The following is a 24,701-nucleotide window of genomic DNA, read 5'->3' on the forward strand; positions in this document are numbered from 1 at the left end:
GCAGGGGAAGACAAATCCAATCCAGGGGGTTGGGAGGGACAGTGGGCTGATCAGGGCTGGTGGCTCCTCTGCTTGCCCTCAGGGAAGGGATCTCCCACACCCTGGGGTTCTCTCCTTGCCCCACAGCTTACTTTGACTTTCAGCGCTATCCTGGGGGAGCAGGCAAGGAAAGACAATCTTTCTGCCCAGCCCCCACTACTGCCACCACTGTCTTCTCTGAGCAGAGTCTGGTTCAGAGAGTGGTGACAATGGGAGCTGGGCAGCTGGGTTCCCCTTCCCTGCCTGTTCCCGTAGGACAGTGCTGGCAGCCAAACATAAGCGAAGAGGATAGGGGGTGGTGAGCGAAGGGGGATAGTGGGTGCTGGGGTGAAGGCAGGAGATGGCAGGTCTGATCCGGGGCATGGGGCAACAGTGAGCTGAGCAGGGCTGATAGGGGAGGGGGGCAGGGATCAGCAGCCGAAATGGGGGGGGAGAGGAGAGGGGAGCAGTAGGGAAGCTCAGTGGGCCCAGTCTGAGCCAGTGGGGGAGGTGGGGTGTTCACACTACCTGTGTAGCCTGGAGTGGCTACACATTAGTGTAACACAATCTGGATAACACAGATCAGAGATAAACCTCTCCTGGAGTGGCACAAATTTAAGCCACCTAAAGAATGCTTAAAACTAGTTTCATGTGTAAATGTATGGGCAATCCAGGAGTTAAGAGCTACAGGAGCCACCTAAAAATAATGTATTACAAGGCCCTAATGCTCATTACTGGTTTCAGAGCAGCCTCTAGAGGCCTGATCAAAAGCTCAAGAAGTCAAGACTGTCTAAACTGGAGGGCTAAGTTAATATTAGGTAAGGCATGGAGAGCAGAGTCCATTTGACTCATAGTATGCTTCTTCTTGCTAGAGAGGCAGTGTGTACAGAGCAGGCTCTTGAGTTGGTGGTACTGCAGCTACTACTTTTGTGCAGTGGTCATGTATGCCAGTACTGATGCTGAACAGTTTGGGTTTGAGGGAACAGCAGTATTGTCCAGGTCAAAGCTGAATAACTCTGGTAACTTTAGGCAAGAGGCCTACAATATCAAAATATATGGTGGACAGCATACATTGCAAACATCTAAATTTTTGGTCTGGGCTACAGAAGGTAGCTGTGGCTGTCATGTGACCTGTAGGCCAGGATTGGTAGAGCTCTGCATTAAATTAACACTGACCCTTAGATTAGGCTGCATTTGAAACCTTCCAAAGGACCCAAACTACAATAGAAAGGTTTTAAGTGTAAACACAGGACAGCATATAAAGTATTCAAGCTTTATAGTACTACCATATTCACCCAAATCCAAGATGACCTCAAATTTAAGACAACCCCTCAATAATTGTATTATATACAAGAAAAAATATAAATTCGTTATCATTTTCCATGTATCAAATCTAATTATTGGACGGTCATCTTAAATTCATCTCTCCTACCACTGTAGCGTGGGAAGCACCAGCAGAGGCTGCAGGGGGCAGCCAGAGGTAGGGGCAAACAGCTGATAGGGCTCTAAATCTGGCCTTGATCCTGACTTGGGGCCAGAGCCAGATCTCCCAACTTCTTGCTCCTGGCTTCACCTTGTACTTGAATCCAAGATGAGTGGGTCCCCCTCCTGCATGTTGAATGGCAGGGAGAGGACTTGTCTAGGATTCAAGTAAATACAGGAATATTCTAATGGACCAAATACAAATGGGATATCAGTGAATGCAAATAAAAATTAAGTACATATGCCTCGGATCATATCTGAATTGTCCCTTCGTTTTTTTTCTCCTGTTATTTCCTGTTTGATAACCATGTGATGAACTTCATTAGGTCGGTAATGTAAAATCAGCAAACAGCAAACATTTTCACTACTTATCCATTTAACAGTAAGGGACATCACTTACCCATGAATATGAGAGATCCATATCAGTAAGGGAACATGTAACACGTGAATGATGAGAACAGCAAATACAGTTCTCCCAGTCTTCTATTTTTGAGATCAAGAAGTCACATGGACAAAGCTGGTTATCAGGAAAGGGCTTCCAGTCACTCCACAACTGAAATTCTGTATCTGGATAGATGCAAATATCCCCAAAATTGTTTGGTCCAGAAGTGTATGATCTGCCCAGGGAAGCAGCAATAAAATCTGGTCTCATCTCAATTTCTTCCTTTTGCCTTGCAAGCTCTTTCCAGAACTTCTTTTCCTGAGGTTTTGTCAGTTTCATGCAAGAAGTCAGTGCATCCTCCTTTTCTGACAGATTAATATCATAGAATGAATCTTTAAGAATGTAAAAAAAGACCATGTTTGTATTACATACAATTGTTACCTTTTTTTGAAATATTGCTTAATAAACTATGTATGATGAAAGCAACCAAAGACTTCATAAAATTCTAAGAATAATATCAATTAGGATCACAGGATCATAAGGTGATAGGAAAGTAGGACTGGAATGGACCTCACAAGGTCATTTAGTCCAGCCCGCTGCTCATGGCAAGATCTCCCCTAACTAAATTTTTCAGCCAAGTGTCTGTCCAACATGCTCTTGAAAACCGCCAAGGATAGAGAGTCCACAACTTCTCTAGATAGCCTGTTCCAATGCTTTACCACCCTCAAAGTCAGAAAACTCCTCTTAAGTTCCAACCTAATTTTTTTCTTTTGCTATTAGAGGCTGTTGCTCCTAATCCTGCCCCTATGGCCACAGAGAAAAACCTGTTTCCATTCTCTCAATAATGACCTTCAGGTGTTTGAAGACTGTTATCAAACCCTCTCAGCCTTCTCTTCTCCACACCAAATAAACCTAGTTCTTTCAGCCTTTCCTCATAAATCCTGTTTCCCAGGCCCCTAATCATTTTTGTTGGTCTCCATTAAACTCTTTCAAATCTGTCCATATCTTGTCTTAAATAGTGGGGTCCAAAACTGTGCACAGTATTCCATGTGAAGCCCTGGATAAAGAGGAAGAATCACTTCTCTTGATTTTCAAGTGACACTTATGTTAATACAACCTGGTATGGTGTTAGGTTTTTTTTCTAACAAGAGCACACTGTTTGCTTATATTCAGTTTATGGTATACTGTAATCCCTAGGTCCTTTTCTGCAGTACTACAGCCTGACCAGTCTGCATTTGTGCAGACATTTATTCTGTCTCAGGTACTGGACTTTCCCCTTGTCCTTGTTGAATCATATATAGTTGATTGATGACCATTTTCCAGTGTATCCAGGTCATTCTGGATCCTAGTGTTGCTATCTGAAGTGTCCATAACTCCAGCCAACTTGGAGTTACAAGTTGGGTAGAATTACAAACCATGCAACCCATGGCTCAGGACCTGCATCCCAGGTGGCAGCTGAAGGAGGATTGCCTCCCTACCTGCCTAGGAGGATTAGGCCAGCTGATGGGGATCTTTGGATGGTCCAGAGGAAGTTAAAAGCTCCCAGGGAAAGGAAAGGAGGAGAGAGGAAAGGCTGAGGTGCTGAGGAGAGAGCACAGATTTACTAAGCATGCACTCAGTCCCACTGTCCAAATCATTGTGAAGATGTTGAACAATAGTGGAGCTATGACAGATCCCTTGGAAACCCCTCTAGATACCTCCTCCCAACTAGAAATTGAGCCATTGATGACTATTCATTGAGCAAGATGATCCAACTATTTATGTACCCACCTTAAAGTACTTTTATCTAGCCTGTTTTCTCAGCTTATTAATAAGTACGTCATGGGAGACAGCACTGGAAGCACAACTAAAGACAAAGTATATCACATCCACAGAGCCTTTCACCTTATCATAGAAGGAAATCAGGTTCGTCAGGCATGACTTGCACTTGGTGAATCCATGCTGGCTATTCCTGATCACCTTGTTCTCCTCTAGCTGCCTCACAAAAGGTTTCTTGAGGACCTGCTCCATGATCTTTCCAAGTATCAAGGTCAGTCTGGCTGTTATGGAGGTCAGCCTCAAAGTTTGTAACTTTGAAGATCCTGTTTCTGTTTCTTAAAGATGGACACTATATTTTCCCTTTGCCACTAATCCAGGACCTCATCTGACCTATACGAGTTCTTCAAGGGGACAGCAAATGGCTCTGACATTACCTTAGCTAATTGCTTAGCTTCTCTAACTAATTACTAACCTATTCTTCTACTACCTTAAGCTGTTTGTCCACTTCCCTATCTTTGCTGCCAAGTGTACTCATCATCTGGGAGCTGCCCCTAGTTCTGAAGGCTGGTGTAAAAAAGGCTTTAAATGCTTCAGGTTTGTATGCAGCACCTATAACTACACTGCCATCTGCAACCTGTAAGGGCCCAATGGTTTTTGATCTTCATCATATTCTTGACACACTTGTAGACTCCCTTTATATTGTCTTTTATGATTCTTGTCAGTTGCATCTCAGATAGTGTCTTGGCCTTCCTAATTTTCCTCTCTGCATGGCCGTGTGTTGCTCTTCTTATACTTTTCCCTAGTAATATGACCATGTATCCACTTTTTATAGGGTTCCGTTTTTGAGTTGCAACTCATCAAAAAGATTGCAGTCTAACTAGGTTGGTTTCCTGTTGCACTTCCCATTTTCCCATCACTTTTGTATAGCTTGCTGTGTAAATTTACTCTAGAGTAAATTACTGCAAAGTAAACCCACCCTGGGCAGGCATCTACATGTGCAGGGATGCAGAAGCAGATTTGCTGCTCCTGGCAGCAGTCTATTCCCACCCCTTCTGGTCTAGCACCAGCCCCCTGAAGAAGCCAGGGGGAGCTATAGTCTCCACCTGAGTGCTAGAACAAGGGCTGGCAGGCAGCATAGGGCCAGGAAACAGCTATCTCCTGGCAGAGGCTTAGAGATTGCTCCCTGCCCCGGGGTAATTGACCACTGCCAGAGTGGGCTTCACCACCAGAGCCCAGGAGGGGACAATGTCCTGCCCCAGCTCCCCAACTTGAGGCAGGGAGCTTGTAAAGAGCTGCATGAAAGAGGCAGGTCCCAACCCCCTGTCCTGATCCACCACTGAGGCAGCTAGCAGTGAGCCCCAAGTTGGGCAGACAATTCCTGCCCAACCAGGGGCGGCTCACTGCTAACAGCCCCACTGGTCAATTGGGGCAGGGGGCTGGACCTGCTTCTCCTATACAGCTCTTTCCAAGCCGCATGTCTCAATAGCCTGATCAGGGCATGGGGCCTGCTTCTGACCAAGACAGTTCCTGGCTAGCCCTGGGATGTTTCTCCCAGTCCCCACTCCACAATTGTGGAGCAGGGGCTGGCAGATGATTGTTCCCAGCCCCCAGCTCTGCGATTGCTTCCAGCCTATTCCCACTCCCTCTCTGCAAACACGGAGGGCCTGGGGACAATCAATTCCCAGCCCCTGCTCTGTGATCATGGAGCAGGGGCTAGGAGCTCCCTACTTTCTGGGCAGGGGGGCATTGTCCCCACCCAAGTCCTGGTGGTGGAGACCACCCCCCACCCTGGCAGCAAGCAGCTCCTGGGGGCAGGGAGCAATCTCCTGCCCCCTGCTCCGGCTGACCAGGTGTAAATTTGTTTCTGGTCAGCCATCTACACATGCCATACTGCACAGTAAGCACTCCTGAGTAAATCTGTTACTTGTATTTATAGGTAGAAAATTTACTCAAGCTTACAGCAAATTACTGCACAGTAAGCATTTGCACATGTAGACAGTGATATTTACTGCACAGTAATTTACTCTAATCTCAATTAAAGTATCTCATGTAGACACATCCACTGTTTACCCAAGGTACTTATAGTTTAATCAATTCCTTCCTGTTTGTAAGCTGCAAGTCAAGAAGTGCTTCCTCCCTAGTTGTCATCTCTACCTTCTGTATTAACAAGTTATCCCCATCACAACCCAAGACATTTCTGGACTGATTCTGCACTGCTGTGTTGCCCTCCCATCAAAAAACCTTGTAATGAAAGTCCCCTATGAGAAAAGTTCCTGTGAAAACATCCATCAATTATTAGAGGAGGCCTCTTCCACCTTCTCCTGCTTTGGTGGCATGTAGCAGATACCTACCATGTCATTCCCCCGGCTGATCTGACTTTTACTTAAAGGCTTTCAAGAGGTTTACTGTCCAATTCAAATACCACCCCAGAATACAGGTATATCATCTTTATATACAGGGCACTAATTAGAGAGATAGAAACTAATTAGAGACATAGAGGGTACATCTACACAAGCAGTGGACTGTGCATTTGTTAATGCATAAGGAAGTACTAAATGACTGCAGGACCATCGCCACACATTATTTTTGCTCAATGCTACTGCACAGTAACTTGTTACTACTGTGCAGTAGCACTGCCACATGGCTGATGCCTGGCAACACTACTGCATGGTAGCAATGAGCTACTGCGCCATAGTGTCTCATGTAGATGCACCCAGAAAGACCTATTATTAAATAGTAAAATCAAAGGATATATTGTCCACTTGATAACATTTCTTGCTGTTTTCCTTAACTCAGCTTCCTGTGTGCTTCCACTACATCATTGTTTTGGCTAGGCCAGCTGCTTATTTGATAGTCAAACTCATTTTGTTGGGATTAGTTAAAAAATAATCATATACATGAATACAAAGTACACTGAATGCTCACTGTTAAACTAATGCCAGCAAAATGAATTCAGACAAGGAACTGCTGCATAATCAGACCAGTTAACTCTTGGAGGCACATTCAAATGCCCAGAGTACTTTGGAATACCTCATTTTTTAGAGATGTTTTATGTACTACAGTTTGCTGTGCTCTCCAGAGCCTTGGACTATTACTAACACAAGGGCTGACATTAAAAATCACCTTTGAATCTGTGCATTTTGCCTTTTTCATGTGGGATAAAACTGGGAATTATAATAAAAATTCAACAGATCCTAAGATGAAAGAGTAAGTGTGAAATCTTAGTGTTTATTATTAAATATTTAATATTAAGCACTCCAAAATTGTAAGCATTTGCATTTATTACAAACTAATTCCCTGGAGAACAATTTTCACACTATCAGATTTATTTATGAAGTAACAGCATTACAGTGACATTTGCTGGGGTGTTCAGGTGTTGTAGAGAACATCTAGACTTTGAACAAAGGACTAGAATTAAGCAGAGTTACAGCTTTCTTGATTAAAAAGGCTCTGTCCAGATGTGGAAGGGTATGTTAAAATGGTGCTTTACTTACTGAGAGGTATCAAAACATGTTTGGCATCATCCAAACTCTGGGCATTGGCTTTTTTGTTTCTCACCAATTTCTGCAATCGTTTTAATGTTCCCATTGACTCAGCTTTGTTATCATCTGATTCTGCCACCTGGGGAAAAAATCAACAACCAAAAACTAACATGAGGAAAAACAATAAAATGTATGGGTTATAAATATTTTGAGAAGCAAGGAAGTACAGCTTCAAAACAAGTTTCTGTCAGTAAACAAGATGAACGTTAGCTGTATCCTAAATGGCTTTAAGAGTAGGTAATCCAAAAATTGCAGGGTTGATGCAAGGTAAACATGGTTCTTTGGGTAGACATGATGTCTTTTATTAGACCAACTAAACAGTTTGAAAAATTGTTCTTTGTATGCTTTCGGGCACAAACACCCTTCTTCAGGCATAGAGAGGGTCTGCTACACAGCTACAACTAACAACCCTAAAGGACTAATGCAATGCACATGGGAATAAGAGGACTACCTTAAAAAGCATACTCACAGCAACTACACTCATCAAACCTATGTCTGTTTGCTTACTGCAAACCTTCTAAACTCTCAAACATGTAAGCTCTACAATTAACAAATAGTGACACTGAATGGTCCATGCTTAAGTCTTGACTTACGAAGGAGGGCTTAAGCAAGTGCTTAATTTAGGCATGTGTGTAAATGCTGTCCTAGCATAGGGATGCTTCCTTGAGTTATGGGTTTCCATTTGTGGGTTATATTCACAATAATCTGGACAATAATTTGCAGTTTTTAGTAGACACTATGATGTACCCTGTTATGCTCTGGAGGTCACAGCATGTCATAATTGTTTTCCTGTGCTGTTCTTGTACTGATACGGCATGTGTGGTCTCATTAGAAAACTCATGTATGCTCTATCCATTTATGCTATTATTAACACAGCATGGATTATGTTATGTTGCCTATGTATATCTTTATAGTTTTGGGTATGGCTTAGCCAGGGATCTCAGGGAATGGTTGGAACTGCTACGTGATGCCACAACTTCTGCCATTGTGTTCTAGGAGCAGGACAATTGCTTCTTTTAATTGCAGAAACAAGGAGCCACTGGTGGTTTGGCCCCCCTTTGGCATTGTCCACCTACAGCTGAGCAATCAACTGTATCTACAATAGCAAAGGCATCTGGGAGTAGTGACCTATCAAGCAAGCTAGACACCAGGTACCTCAGGCACACCAAGGATTTCAGGAAGAATCTGGTGACTCATGAGCAGTAGAATACTGCTAATTGTGGGGGGTGGGTGAAGGGTTGGCTTTCAGGATTTTTAGATCCCAGCTAGGCTAGAACATTTGTTTGAGGTTTGTGGGGCAGGGGATCACTGGCTTCGGTTGCCAGGACTGGTAGAATCAGCAGGAAGGCTGAATTCTAGGTCTTTGGCAAGGACTCTCATGGGAGGTTAGGGGTAGCCAGATGGGAGGGTAAGACTCTGTGTTTGTCCTATTTTCTGGCTCCAAACCTATGGTCTGTCTTGTCTGCCTAATTCTTTCATCATATTGAATAAAACCTTTTGCTATTTGTCTCCCTACTGGCTATCTCTGTAAGAAGTGACTTCTGGAAGAGTGATTTTCCAGGCTCCACTTTCCATGGAAAGGGGGACTTATAATTTCTTCCATACCTCTATAGTGCAGAGCACTCAGGCCTGGCAGAGATCCCTCACTGCAAGTGCAGAATCCAGGTACAAGGGCAGAAGATATGAGGGGCTGAGAGAGGGAGTAATCTTTGGGGCAATCTGTCTGTTCCTTCAGGTTAGTGGCAGCACAGTGAGGAGAAACATAGGGCTCCTGGGATCCCCACAAATGGGGCTGTGACAGACACCATTCAACGTCACAAAAATATTAAAGTACACAGGGTTGAATAAACCTCATACATTTGGAGTCTGGTTTCTAAAGAGTGACTAATATTTAATTATGGTGCACACACACACACACAGACACACACACACAGACACACACACACACACACACACACACAGAATAAAAGTTCTGTTATCCGGCATCTTACAAGCTGGCATGCTCCACTAACTGGCATGCTGGCTTGTAAGATGAACTGAAACCAGAAGTGCCCACCCTGGTCCTTCTGGTTTCTCTGAGCCCCCATGGCCCGGGGTGAAGCAGCCTGCACTACCCAGTTCCCAAAGCCTGGGGGCATAACAGGCTGTGTGGGCCTGTGCAGGACCGGCCTCCCTGTCCCACGGGGTGGCAGTGATGCCGTGGGAGGGGCAGAGGGAAGACCCAGACGTGGCATGAGAAGTGGTGGCTGGGGCCGCTCAATTAACTGGCCTATTTTGTTATCTAGCATCCCCCATTCCCGGGGGATGCCGGATAACAGAGCTTTTACTCTGTGTGTGTGTGTGTGTGTGTGTGTATGTACGTGCGCACGTGTGTGTTTTCTCTAGAATACTCCAGCACCAACATCTCCTTTTTAGACACGATGATCAGTATCCAGAATGATAAAATACTGACCATGTTATATAAGAAACCCACAGACCAACATACATATCTGCACAGAACCAGCAATCACCCTAAACACACCAAAAAAGCTGTGATATACAGCCAAGCCCTCAGATACCACCGAATGTGCATTGAAGAGAACACCTGGGATTGCCACCTCACCAATCTTAAAAAGGCTTTCACTCAACAAGGACACTCCTCCAGAGAGAGAGATCACATGTTTGAAAGAGCCACCCGGATACTATGTGAAGAACTGCTGCAGTACAGAAGAAAACCCCCTACAAATCGCAGACTGCTGGTTATGACCTATCACCCCTCCCTCGAACCCGTATGGAAAATCCTCAAACAATTACAACCCATACTAGAAAGAGACCCTATTCTTAAAGAGATCTTTCCAGAGCCACCCATCCTAGCCTTCAAACAAGCACCGAACCTTGCTAACCTCATCACCAGAAGCAAACTTCCTCAAGCCCAGAACACAACAAATGGATCCAGACCATGCCAGGACAAGAAATACAAAACCTGCCAACAAATCTCCACCACCCCCACAATTACTACACCCCACAACAGAGCCGTCAGCTTTCCTGGATCTTACAGCTGCACCTCCAGAAATGTTACATATCTCATCCAATGCACCAAATGCCCTGATGGAAAGTCCAAAGGAGAGACCAAACAACAGCACCAGAATGAATACACACCGGGAATCTATCAAAGACAGGAATACCCAATTACCTGTGAGGGCACATTTCTCAGAAGAAAACCACTCTCTCTCCAATCTCTCAGTCCTGATCCTCAAAGGATACTTAGAAAACACTTTCGAGAGATGAGCTTATGAACTCCACTTCATCAACCTTCTGGATACTAAAAATCATGGACTAAATATAGACATTGGATTTATGACACATTATAACCTGCCTGACATCTGACTCCCCAGGTACTTCTCCACTATTCATCCCTCTTTCATCCCCCCCCACCCAGCCTGTCTTCCACCCATTAACTCCTCAGTCTACATTTTCACTGACTACCTGTCTTGTATGCAGACCAGACCAGGCTCTGGCTTCTTTACTTTTCATTCCATCCAGGAAGAGCACACACACCAACTGCTGAAACTTCCTTAGCCTGACGAAGGGTTTTTGAACCTGAAAGCTTGCTTAAAAATTGTTTTCCAGCTATTTAAGTTGGTCTAATAAAAGATATCAGATTCACCCAAAGAACCTTGTCTGCCTAGATACTATTGACAAATTTAAATGCTAATTGAACAATAGTTCTCAGAGGCAGACGCTCCTGCAGCTGACTTACTTAAGGAGTTTAGCATGGATATTCTGTATTTCTATAGAGAACAAGCTCTTTTCTATGGTCAAATGTCAGTAATTCATGTGATAATTGCCTTTCAGTCACAGCCAGTAAAAGTAAATATACATGAAAAATAAAAAAGGATAAATCCCCAATATGTTTTACAATGGTGGATTTTCTGTCACAGTGGTAACCGTAATTTATAATTATGCATTATGGTAAACGTAATGGGGCTTATTTTCTGTTATTGTAAATAGATGCAGCTCTTTGATTTCAGTGGTGTTTCATCCACACATACCAGCAGAAAATTGGCCTAGTGTGTCAACAAATTTTGTAAAATTACAAATAATTAACTGCCACTGCTATTATTATCAGAAAGTAGAAACACAGAGACCTTTGTTGAACTCTCCCCAGCAAACAGGCTACGCATTATGGGTCGTTTCTATTTTTTTACATACATAATCTGTAGTCAAAAATTAAAACAGGAAAGGCTGCATCAGTACTGCCCACAGAGTCTATTATATGCAGTTATATTTCTTAGAGCTTGATCTTGAGAGGTTCTTGGCTTCATTAGCCCTTGCTTTGGTTACAGGGTTTTCAGGGTCTCAGTAATAGTCAGGAAAAGCCACTTACGGAGCACTTCGTATACACAGAATATAGTGAAGCATCCAACATAACACACATTCAGGAAGCACAGCATACACTAATCTTATCAATATGGATTCCCATACTTCTGAGACAGTACTTCAGATGTTATTGTACTGAGGCTTGAGAGTTACATACACAGAAATAAGTAACTATTGAGACTACTATGGAAAAGCAAAGCGTTGTTTTTAGGTAGCATACTACACTGGGAGATTATTTGCTCTTGCTGCAACAACAGAGGCCCTTGGTAAACTCACCATCCCCTCAATCCCAAGCGAGTAGAAGCAGAGTTAAAACAGAAGTTAATTTGCAAACTTAATGATTGCTCTTGCGGAAGGGGCATAGAGTTTGAGAAATGGACAGGGGTAAAGGGCTGAAAAAATAATGGAGAAAAGATTACAGACTAAATAGGTTCTTGAGATGTAATAGAGTACTGGAAATTGGGTTGAACCAAGCATGACCTAGCAAAATAAAAGAAAGAGTTTACATATCTAAGAACATGTCATCAGAATACCGTCTGCAAGATGAAAAGCATTTCAATATTTTTCATCGTATATTTATATATTTGGGCATTAGAGACCAGCTTTGCATCTGATGTTAATGAACATAGATCCATTGACTTCAGTGGACCTATACCCAATTTACTTCAGCTGAGGGTCTGGTCTTATAGTTCCTTGCAATAAACCAGTGAGAGGTTCAAAACTGTGCATTTCATTTCTCAGTGCGAATGTTGGGCCCAAACTAAATGCAGGTAGAATTAGAAATAGGGGAAAAAGCCAGGGTACCCTTTAGGCTGTTCAGTTTCGTGAAGTTGGCTTACCACAGAATAGAAATAGAGCATTTAATTCCACTGTCTTGCACTTTGTGAATTCACTTTTCAAAAAGCGTGCCAAAGTGTGTATGGAATCAGAATACACAAGCAGAAAATTATGATAGCATCCATTTCTTACTACTATGCGAAGACAAGGTAGAATCAAGCCATGGATATTGGGTCTGGAGATTTGACCTTGGATTTTTGTTTCGGGGACATTAAAAGAAAATCTGCATATAAGCTACTCATGTAATTTTACTGATGGGTAAACTGTAATCCTCTTTGTTTTAAAAGCATTTGTTGGGCAGTATCTAATGTTAATTAAATGTCCTTAAATAATAATATAATGGATATCCTTTGTAGGCAGAAATAACCACTGAATACCTAGAATTTACTGACAGGAAGTGCTGTCAAAATGTCTGTAGTTTTAGTTTTAGTTTACCTAAGCATCCAAAACGAAATGTATATCTGACTACAGGCAACCCCTGTTTAGTGCTCTTAATTGGTTTCTGAAAAACCGAGTGTTAAGTGAAACTAGCATTAAGTGAAACTGAAAGTTTTTGATCACCCAAGATGGTGACTGTGTTTTTAGTGACCCAAGATGGTGACTGTGAGTGGTATAATGAAACTCACTGAGCGCCAAGTGGAATCACGTATCAAAATAAGCATTAAAATAAGCGTTATAGAGAAGCACTAAGTGAAACAGCGTTAAGCAAGGGTTGTCTGTATCTAAATACACACATTTTCTTGTTCTCTGTCACTGCAATGACTGATGGCCTTGCCACCCTTGCTTTAACTTATGGCATGTTGTAGAGTCTTGTGTACCTTCTAGTTGTGTATGAGTTTGAAGTCACAATTTTGAGGAATTCTTGATTCAAAATTTGTTTGCAAATCAATGGATTAGATTTGATGACTTGGGGAGTCCCTTCCAGTACTTACATTCCTATGACCTTTGACTTGGACTTGAATTAAATTTAAAGTGAATTATGATAAAGAGTAAACCTAGAGTCATTTTTTTTGTTCTTATATTATAACCTTACCATGAGAAATATTTTTATAATATTTCTTGGAAAATACTGGTAATCTGCAATGTTGCTTCCAAGTTAGATTATACACATTTAAATATTATGCTGTTATAAAACATTTGCTTTTCTAAAAAAATTATACAGTAAAATAACCTATATAAAATAGTCCAAACTGTATTAAGGGATTTGGGATAATGCATCTCTCATAAAGAACTGCTAAACCAATGTTCAAGCATGTTTCATGCAGACACTAGATAAATTTCTTTTGTACATCTCTGCCCATGAAACTTGGATCCCTATTTTTTCAACTTTGAACTTCCACCAATTCAGAACCTACCATTTGGCCAAGGAAGCATGGTTAGGGCTGGACTTAGATATTCTTTCCTCGTGGAATCTCACTGCAGGAATTAGACATTTTTTTCCATAGAGAAGAAAGTGATTCCATGATTATTACTCCAGAATTGGAAAGAGGTCTAAGTTTTGGGAACTCTTATCAAGTGAAGTGAAGAAAATCAATAATCCATTTTTTTCTGGAAGGGACCTTGCAAGATCATCAGGTCCAGCCCCCCGCCCAAGGGACAGGAAGTCAGCTGGAGTCAGATCACCCCAGCAAGTTAAGCAACCAAGCATTTCTTAAAGGTATTCAGAATAGGTGCTTGCATTACTTCTGGGGGGGAAGTCTATTTCAGACTCTGGAGACTTGGACAGTAAAGAAGTTTTTCCTTATGTCCAGTCTAAAACAGTCTTTCAGCAGTTTGTGACCATTAGACCTTGTCATCCCTTGGGGTGCTCTGGTGAACAGGCATTCCCCCAGCTCCTGATGCACACCCTTTATATACTTATAGGCAGCCACCAAGTCACCCCGATCCTGTGCTTCTCCAGGCTGAAGAGTCCCATGGCTCTCAGTCTCTCCTCATAAGTAAGCACTTTGCTCTCATCCTCTAATCATGCACATGACTCTTCTCTGGGCTCTCTCAAGCTTCTCTACATCCTTTCTAAAGTGTGGAGCCCAGAATTGGATGCAGTACTCCAGCTGCCACCTCACCAAGGCTGAATAAAGTGGGAGGATGACTTCTTGGGACTTGCTTGGGTCTTTCTGCATGCTCAACTCTAAATAAAAGTAGAAAGGTTTTCACAACAACTTACCATTTCACTGTTGCTAGACCCACTTGGACTTGGGGCTTGGGGTGGAATCCATTGCTCATAATTCACCACCTTGACCATAAGGACAGTACACAAAAAACAGCCAAAACAGAAGTGTTAACAGCAATGTTACAAAACAAAAGGCTAAGAGAGATGCAATTTTCCACATTATATTGTATACATATAAAACCAGTGCCTCTCACTTAAACACAGCTTGACATCCAACTGCCTTCTGATTTATCCAAAATGCTTATTTCATCAAGTGTCTCCAAACTTAAAACTGTTTCTCCTTTCTGTGAATCACACTTGGAGGCACAGTAGAATATAAGAGCAGATCATGTGTTAGCCCAGTGACAGCTGTAAATTACTATGTGCTCAAGTTTAATTCTAGGTCTCCATTCCTTACTCCCTTGGCAATAGCGGGTGGGAATGCCCTAGATGGAGAAGCAGCTACAGAAGGAAAGTCAAAATGGATTCCCACAGAAGGTCTCATTCAAACAGGCAGCACCTTCTGGGTGAGAGTTTGAATGGGGTTAAAAACACAGAGAAAGAGTCAGGGATCTCATAGCTCTCTGAAGCAAGAAAAAAACAGACCATGTGCCTTTGTTGTTTGTCCATAATCTGCTCCTTTGGTCACAATGTCCTCATGACAGGAACATCAGGAGAAAACACTCTCCTGGTGCACTGATGCAGTCCCTGGTGGGTAAGCCTGACGGTGCTTATAGCTTATCAGTGAAAGTAATGAACAGTAGCCCTTTTTTCTTCATGAATATGAATGACACTTTGAAGGCTGAATGCAACCTAAGAATTTACGTGAGAAATGAGGCATGAAACATTTTTGAAAATGTATTAGCCCAAAGACTGTATTACTTCATATTTTATATCCTTCCCAATATGCTACAAAGAGTTTGAGTCATCAAGTGAGCCCTGCCAGAGATGAACAAACAAGAACAAGGATATGAAAATAAATGCAGAGTAAAGCTTCCATGTGATACTCTTGATGGTATGCTATAATTATCATAGTGCCATTCATGCCACTCTCCCTCAAATTGTATTTTCATTGCATTTGTCCCTGTTTTCAGAGATTTACATGTAGCCTTAGATGAAATAAAGCATCAGGTTGCAGAATGCAGAGAGATTTAAGTTTCAAGGGCATTCAGAGAAGTCCATTTGGCTATTTTTAAGTTGAAGGAGAAAAAAAAAAATCCCCAAATGTTTGCTTATTTTTTTCACCCTTCCTATGCAATTGGTTTCTAAACAAAAATGGAAGCAGACAATGATCATAATGGTCCAGAAGGTTACAAGGCAATTCTACAAATGTTACCCTGAGCCTAGCACTCTGAGGAAAGTAAGCTTCAGGGGTAGTGAGTGCCAAACACGTGTTGTTTTAAAAAAGTACCACAGTCCAATTTTTTCAAAACTGGCTTCTCAAAAATCAGAGCCAATAGGTATAAAGCTGCCAACAAAACGCAGAGGTTCCTAGGCCATGCATTTGCCTTTTAACTCAGTTTATGGACTTCTAGAACAGGTCCAAAGCATTTCACACACAATGGGAGTCGCCAAATTAGAGGCAAGCTAATAACGGCTATCTTGCCTTTTGGTAGGGTATTTTAAAGACTTCTAAAAAAACTCCTCAACTGAAGACTAAAATAAGGCTTGTATCTTTTTTATGGTGTCCGAGAAAGAGCCCTTAAAGCTCCATTCAGGAATAAGTCAAAGACTGCTACCGAGGTGTGAGGGACCACTACTGTTAATCCACTTGAATGGCTGGAAGTGATAGGAAAAGGGGAAGTGTGACCTAAATACAGATCCAAAATCTTGCTGCACTCAAGTGGAGGCAGAGGCCAAAGGTATTTCCTGGTGTTTGACAATAAGGAGGGAGTTGAATAGCAAAAGAGATCAGTCATCTCAGCAAGGAGAGGAAGGAGCCTTTGCCTTGCCACATACACATACTCTTCTTGGAGAAGGACACTGGGCATATAGATGCACCACAAACATGTTGTCATGACAGAGTTGTGAGGTGAAGCAGGAGAGCCAGGATCAAAGTATTCGATCACCCATTGACCTGTCTTGCCCCTTCCTCCCATAGATTCTCTGGCTTCTCCTCGCTGTAACGGACTTCCTCCAATATAGGTAGAGGTGGGTGTGCTCTATCCATTGTCTCATTCCAGATGCCCTCAGGGTGATGGGTTCGTACTTTTGAGAGAAACATCCCAAAAGAATTGTTTTGTGGGCTGAGTTCAGAAAGCCCACACAGGAGCCTTCTTTGGAGCATAATGTTTTCACCAAGCAAAATATGCTGCTGTAAAACAAAGTCTATCAAATTGTCTGTGCTCAAATTACTGCTTTGAGCAAGTTCTTATGGATATTATTGCCTTTGGGATACAGGCAGTCCTCAATTTACAACATTTTGAGTTACGTTTCGCACTTACAACATTTATAAACTGACACCCCATTTCAACCTTCTGATGGCAGTTTCAACTTTACAATGCTTGATCTGACACAATGTCACACCAGCGAACAAGTTCGCTGCATTGCCTGGCTCCTTGGAGAACATCTGTCCCAACTTCCTTGGACACTTTAAGAAAGCAGACAAGACTCCAGGAAAACCTGCAGCCAAGACTCCTGAGAAGACTCCAGCCAAGAATCCTTCAAAAAGTCCAGCAAAGTCACCTCGAAGTCCTTCCAAATCAATATGAATGCTATTTACAATATGAATGCTATTTACAATATAAATACATTAATGTAGCTATATTACTCATCTATAATTGATTGAGTACATAATTCTGGGTTATCTTTGGTGAAAACAGGGTATTGGGCCTTGGTTCAGGAACCAATCCCCCATTTATAACATTGTTTCCTATGGGAAAAATTGGTTCCCAGTTACAACATTTCGACTTAAGATGCGGTTTTCAGGAACCAATTGTGTTGTAAGTCTGAGGACTGCCTGTATTTCCTGGTGTAAATTAGCATACTTCAGGTGCATCTCACAAGATGTGTACTGTGGAGTAAAGTAATTAGCTCATCAGTAAATGGCCCTATTAGGCTGCATGAAACTAAATTAAGTCCACAGCATGGTAGTCCTTGTAACATGGTAGTCCTTGTAAATATAAGTACTATCCTTCTACAGAGTTCTTTTTACTCTGCAGCGGTGCAGGTGTAGATTCTGACATACTCGGCTGGGACATGAGGGTGCTTCAGCGTGGGAGCTGCCTGCCAACTAGCCCTCCACTGAAGCATCCTCACGCCCCGGCCAGCCCCTCTGCAGCACACTGAGCCCATTCAGAGCAGCCATGGGCTGGCAGGCTGACCCCTGGATCAATGTTCTCTCTAAGGAGCAGTGGTCTGTGAGTGCGCCGCCTTGGTCCATGAGCGCACTGCCTCAGTCCGTGAGTGAGCTACCTCGGTCTGGCGTGGGACACTTACTGAAGGGGGCTGAGGTCTGGGGGCCGGAGGCTGGGGCCTGGGGCCAGGGGCTAGAGCTGGAGCTGGGGGTCAGGGGCTGAAGCCAGAGGCCAGGGGCTGGGGCCCAGGGGCCGGAGCCAGGTGCCAAAGCTGGAACTGGGGGCCAGAGGTTAAAGCCAGGGGCTGGTGGCTGGAGGTTGGGGCCAGGGGCCGGAAGCCAGGGGCTGGGGCCGGGGACCAGGGACCAGGGACTGCAGCCAGAGCCTGGCGCGGGCTCCGCCAGTTCTTGGGAAGTGCTCTGCTCCCCTGCTTCAGGGCTGGGGAGTGGAGCACTTCCCCGGACATGGCGGAGCCTGCACCAGGCCCCCGCCCCAGCCTCCTTCCCTGCCTTGCCTCACCTCAGGGAGGAGCCACTGCCTGCTCTGAGTGAGGCTCTGCCAGCTCTGGGACACTGCGGGAAATGCCCCCAGACGCCATGGCAGGGACTGGAGCAGTGTCCCAGAGCCAGTGGAGCCTCACTGGGGCAGGCAGCAGCTCCTCCCCGAGGTGAGGCAAGGCAGGGATGGAGACTGGGGTGGGGGGCTGGTGCGGGCTCTGCCAGCTCTGGGGAAGTACACCATTCCCCAGCCCTGATGCGGGGGAGTAGAGCACTTCCCCAGAGCCAGTGGAGCCCATGCCAGCTCTGGCTCTAGCCTCTCCTGGTGCGCGACCTTGAAAAGGCTGTGCGTGGCCGCACTTTAAGTTGTGCGTGGCTGCGCATGTGCACACCTTAGAGCGAACCTTGCCTTGGATCCCCTGCCAGGTGGGGGCTGCTCCAGCCTGGCTGAACATGCTGCTGCCCCAGATGTGTGTGTAAATGCAGAACCCAGGAGCAATAAATTCCAGTGTAATAAGCACCAGAGTTTACTGCTCCACTTTAATAGCATGTGTAGATGCGCCCTTCCACTGGTACCAGTGGAGCTAAGCTGATATCTACCAGATGAACATCTGACCCTTCAAGTAAAAATATTGGCTGGTAACTGCTCTTTGTTGGAAATAAATTGAAAGGAAAACAAAATGCTTGTTGCCTGAGCCCTCAACTTGCTACAACTCCTCATGTACCTCTGCTCAGTTCTTACCAGCTGATGGATTTATTAACTACTTCTGTGTCATTGTTGTTGTTATTATGCAAGCCCAGGGGTCAGAATTCATGAACTGCTCATATTAGTTAGTTAACTAACGTAGTCATATAAAGCAGATTGTCAAGAAACATAGTACACATTTGTATGAATTCAGAAAGTATGTACCACTGTAGCAATCGGCAAACTGATCTAAGCATTTAGCATAGGTTTGTCATATAAAATTCCTGCATATAAATTTAACATATACCTAGTCACTGAGGAGAAAAGATGGTAAAGTATTAAACCTTGTATGGGTTGTATAACAAATATGGCACGTAACTCAAGTTGACATTTGAGTCTTCTTTTCAACTCAGCTTCCCAGATATGCATTCACAATGACCATAAACTCAATTAGTGACAAACTCATGCTGAAGAGAGGCAGGAAATTTGCTATTTATATAATAAGAGTATTAGATTTTGAACAGAAATTATTTTTCTTACCTCACATGTGGTTTGTTCCACCTTTTTTCCTTGCAGTAAATGTATGCTATCACCTATAAGATTATTTTCACTGAGCTCTGAAATACAACAGAAATTAATTTAAATAATTATGACAAAGTTCTGGGTCTTAGCTGTTTAAGGCAATACAGTTTGAACTGCATACACATATTTCGCTATTTTGACCCTTTGAAGTTAATTTTATATCATTTAAACAAGCTTTATCTCATCATAAATGTTTTGTAGTAAGACTACAGAGTAAAGTGGCAAAATAACTTACATACATAAAATCTATTTGTGTTTATTACTTCATCTGCACATATTTCTCCATTCAATAAATTAGACTCCCTACCTACCAAGCAGTTTCTCATACCTAGCTATCTTACAGCTTTAGAATGTGGAATATTAATGTTAAAATTATGGCCTTGGGCAAAAATGATCTTTGCAATCTAAGATCTGTTTGGCTTTGGACTGTAAAAAAAAAATGTTTTAAAAAGTTGAACTTCCTCTTCAGCTTTTTTTTTCTAGGCAGCATAGACATTGACCTAGGAAGGATATGAGCCTTCGCTATTTAATAACAGGCAATAATTCAGCAAGTGAGTCATTTGAAAAACTAGAGCCTGATGTTACACTCAGTGAAGTCAGTGACAACTTCCACAGACTGTAGCGATGCAGAATAAGGGACCTGGAGAATATATTCCATTCTCTTGTTGTGGCTATAAGAAACAGTTCATCAATTGCTAAAAGAATAGACCCTAGTTTGTGGGGGAAATGACTTTTGGGTTTTCTGGATCTTTTTTAGTAAGTTCTACTCACTGAGGCCCAGAACCTGGCACTCTTCCTCCCACTGAGGAAGACTTTACAACACAAGTAATTCCACTGACTTCAATGAGAGCCCTAATGGGCTAAGATATTCAACATGTATTGAAGTGTCAGAATCTTGCTAGGGAAGCTTAGGAGCTGATTGTTTCTCTTTCATCAGCCAAGAATGATCCTACAAACTCTTATGCCTGTGACTAAATTCACCTGTGTTTAAAATTATGAGTGCAAATGTTTGCAAGAGCATTACCTTAAAAAATAAAATGTGTGCTTAGATGAATTTGAAGCTCCACCGTATGATAAAATTTATTCTCAAGCTGAGGTAGGGACTGTTTTTCTTTTTTTTTTTTAAAAAAAAGCTAAGATCAATTTTTTAAAACTAAAAATAGAAATAGAAACAAAGTTACATTGGAAATAACAAATTAATTCACCCTAGACATTGTAGGAATGAACAAATGCATGGGAACGTGACAGTAAACCTTGAAAAAAAGAGTGGGATGGACTTGACGTCAGAGTTCTTTTTTAATGTTAAGATTGACAGCATGAATACCTAATTCTTTCATTTGCTAGATGTGTCATCAACAGGGAAAGGTAACAGGAACAACAGAAAACTTTATCAAAGCATTGCATAGGTTTGGCATTAGTGGCTCTGATAGAATATACAGTAGTTCACACATCATCTGCCTCCTGCAGACCTAACAGTGACAATAAGGCTACTACGTGGAAAAAAAAAAAAGAGTACCTAAAGTTAGGCTCCAAAACACATAATTAGAAATCTAAAGGTGAGAGAACTGACTTTTCCAAAGTGCTGAGCATACACAAATCTTGAAGGCAATGGGGGCTGAACTTCTGAAAATCAAGCCATTTAAAGCATTTAGCCTGAGATATAGGGGCTCTTGAAAAACAGTATACTAACATTCCCTATGAAAAACCCTCCCACAAAAAACCCCGAGATCCAACAGGGGGTCCTCAACCACGTAGCCAAGATTAACCAAACCAAGGATCAAAACAGGATCGAAAATTAGCTTTAATTTTTTGATCCACAAAAGGATCAAAATAGGTTACAGGGGTGGTCTAACGAAAACAGGATGGGTTTCAATACAGACAAGTGCGGGGTGCTGCACTTGGGCAGTAGAAACCAGCAGCACACTTATAAGCTGTGAAACTCCTTCCTTGACAGCACGGTGGCAGAAAGAGATCTTGGAGTCATTATCGGCTGTAAGATGAACATAGGTCAACAATGCAAGGGCAGAGTCAGTAGGGCTAACCGTACCTTGTCGTGCATCCACAGATGCATCTCAAGCGGGGCCAAGGAGGTGATCCTCCCCCTCTATGTGACACTGGTCAGGCCACAGTTGGAGTACTGTGTCCAATTCTGGGCACTGCACTTCAGGAGGGATGTGGACAGCACTGAGAGGGTCCAGAGCAGGGCCACCCACATGATCCGAGGACAGCAGGGCAGACCTTATGAAGAGAGGCTACGGGACCTGAACCTGTTCAGCCTCCACAAGAGAAGGCTGAGGGGGGACCTGGTGACCGTCTATAAACTCACTAGGGGGGACCAGAAGGGTTTGGGAGAGACCTTGTTCCCCCGAGCGCCCCCTGGGGTAACAAGGAATAACAGCCACAAGTTGTTAGAGAGTAGGTTTAAATTAGACATCCGAATGCACTACTTCACAGTCAGGGCGGCTAGGATCTGGAACCAACTTCCAAGGGAAGTGTGATGGCTCCTATCCTGAGGGTCTTTAAGAGGAGGCTTGACGTCTACCTGGCTGGGGTCATTTGAGCCCAGTTTTCTCTCCTGCCCAGGCCGGAGGTCGGACTAGAAGATCTACAAGGTCCTTTCTGACCCTACTTCTATGAATCTATGAAAACTTAAAAGAAGCTCACTGTACTTCCTGGGTATACCAATTGTCATGGCTTTCAAGAATAATTAAAACAAAAAAAAAAAAGGAAAAAGATTGACCCAATTAAGTGTTTGTCCTGAATTGGACCAAGAAGAAAAATTAGCACTTCTTGTTCTTCGAGGTAAAGAACAAGCATATTATTAGCTTTTCCCTTTTAAGCTATGATGTTCAAAGAGGTCTTCTAATTGCATATCAGTGAACAGCTTCTTGCTACAGTTCAGCCCAAGTGGCTGCTTTACAAGCAGAAAGCGATGCAGCAAACAGACAGTTTTAGGGATGAGATCTTTATTTGACACACCTAGAGCCTGGTGTTGTATGCAGATAAGCCTTTGTTTGTCCAGCAGCAGCATGGCTACAAGTAAGCTAGCCTGAGTTCTAGGTTTCACATGGAAGCAGGTCTTTCCTAAAGTCTGACCCACATTTGTCCAAAGTGCTCAGAATGCAATGGTACATTATTCTCTAAAGATCTGCTACACAATTTTCTTCATTTCCCTTTAGGTTAATCCTAGCCTAACTTCTACATGAATCTTCAGAGAAACAGTTTCTGTCCCGTTGAGTGCATCTAGACATGTTGCTATGTTGCTGTAGCAATGCACTATGGCAATATAGTGTCTGTGGGCAAATCCCATAGCTGTGTCGTTATAGTGATGCACTCCCTCAGTATATAGTGCATTATTATGGCGACATAGCAGCTAAAAATAACCGTGCATGGTGCGCATAGTGCAGTACATGGTGCAGTATGAGCTGTTACTGTGCCATCCATTAGTACTTCCAAAAGAAAGTACTAAAAGATGGTACAGTAACAACAGCACCATCGGGGCACGTGTAGACGTGCCCAGTATTTACTCATAAATACAGACGCTATTATATCTATTGTACTTATCTGAATCCAAAATAATTTCAAATGTAAGATTTTCATGTATAGATGCTAATTATCTGACAGTTGTTTTAAATTAATCTATCCCAACTCTGTGGTAGGAAAAGCAGGAGCAGGGCGGTAGTGGTGGGGAAAGCAGAAGCGTGAGGGGCAAGCAGCTTGACCCCTCCCCTGTGCCACCACCTCCCCTGTGCCTATGCCTGTGCCTGTGCCTCTTGGCATCTGCCCCACTACCATTGCCTCCCCACATGCCTGTGCCCTTGTGCCTGGGATCTCTGTATCTCCAACAATAAAAGACTACTTAGACCAATGCCTCCAGCTATACAGAAATATAGCTCTGTAAGCAGAACTTAGTGTGTGGATGACAAAGCAGAGAAAAATCCAATTCTTCAAATGTGTTGGTTTGGTGGGTCCTGGAATAGCAAAAAACAGGAGACTCTGCTTTATTATTGCTATTATTGTAAGCAAAATTATGCTAAACCCATGAAGCATGGAAAGCTGCTAAGTGAGAAAGGTATGGCTGCAAGAAGGAATGTAGAAACCTAAAATGAGGCACAGACTGAGTACACTCTGGAGAATAATCTGGGAGAATACTCCTAGGTTTATTCTCCTGGTAGAGAAACTTGCTGTGCATATGGTAATTTGAATGCCGAGTTCCTGAAGGGTGGAGAGCTCACAGTGCTGACACCGGGCAGCAAGGGGAGGCCTGTGCATGTCAGCATGTTCTGCAGGCTTCCTTAGTCTGCCTGGCAACAGATGGCACCAGTGCATAGAGCAGCTCTGTTTAGCTGACCCAGACTGCCCATTGTTAGCCTGTGTTTCCCTGTAGCATAACGTGGAGATTATGAAGTGGGTGTGTTCTGCTCCCTACTGCAGCAGCAGTGAGCAAAAAACTGTCTCTCTAGGGCAGAGTCATGGGGGGAATGCTGGAGGAACATGTTTTCTTTTGGGAGAAGCCACAGTACATGCAGGCATTTGCTGGAGCAGAAGAAATTATCTTGGGAGTGAGTGACTCCCAGCACAGATGGGTTGGTTTCCATGGCAACCCCAGCCTTGCACTATCATAGCAGAGCTGCAGCTGGGGTCTTCATGGTGACGGGCTGCTGGGAAATGGAGTCCACTACCGGGTGGATCCAGACTTTGCCCACCCCTGGCCTAATGGTTATGACAATCTCCTCATAGAGAGAAATCCAGTTCCACTGTCTGCTCCCAGGGCTGTTTCAGATAAGTAGTCACTGCAGGGAAAAAAAGTATAAGCAGTCCTTGGAACCCTGAACTCCCACTGTCCCAAGTATTAGGGCTGGGCAAAACTTCGGTTGTTGATTCGATTCAGTGGAGATTTGGCCTGATTCAGCACCCGAATCTTTGAATCCAAATTGAATCATAAGACCAGTAAAAAGGTTTGAAATGATGCAAAGCCTCTGAATTCATTCAGAAAATATTCGGAGGAGATTCAGAAACTTGGCAATTTGGGCAGTCCCTGCTCACCGCTGCAGGGAGCTGAACCCAGACTCCATGCCAGTAAGTAGGGGGTGGGGTGGGGGGCTGGAGGATGT

The 24,701-nt window shown here is 43.3% G+C and overlaps 1 protein-coding gene across 1 annotated transcript in view; it reads right to left on the reverse strand.

Moving 5' to 3' along the window:
• LOC109305705 (SAM domain-containing protein SAMSN-1-like) overlaps positions 1–24,701 on the reverse strand; it is a 142,456-nt gene that overhangs the window by 82,186 nt on the left and 35,569 nt on the right. Inside the window, exons 6-9 of the mRNA XM_019528753.1 lie at positions 19,546–19,622; positions 14,543–14,611; positions 7,135–7,261; positions 1,901–2,274 (exon numbers count right to left, since the gene is read on the reverse strand). Coding sequence (XP_019384298.1) covers positions 1,901–2,274; positions 7,135–7,261; positions 14,543–14,611; positions 19,546–19,622 — 647 coding nt within the window. The remainder of the gene's footprint in view (positions 1–1,900; positions 2,275–7,134; positions 7,262–14,542; positions 14,612–19,545; positions 19,623–24,701) is intronic.

Source organism: Crocodylus porosus, unplaced genomic scaffold (genome assembly GCF_001723895.1).
Source record: "Crocodylus porosus isolate Cpor-Errol unplaced genomic scaffold, CroPor_comp1, whole genome shotgun sequence".
Lineage (NCBI taxonomy): Eukaryota > Metazoa > Chordata > Crocodylia > Crocodylidae > Crocodylus > Crocodylus porosus.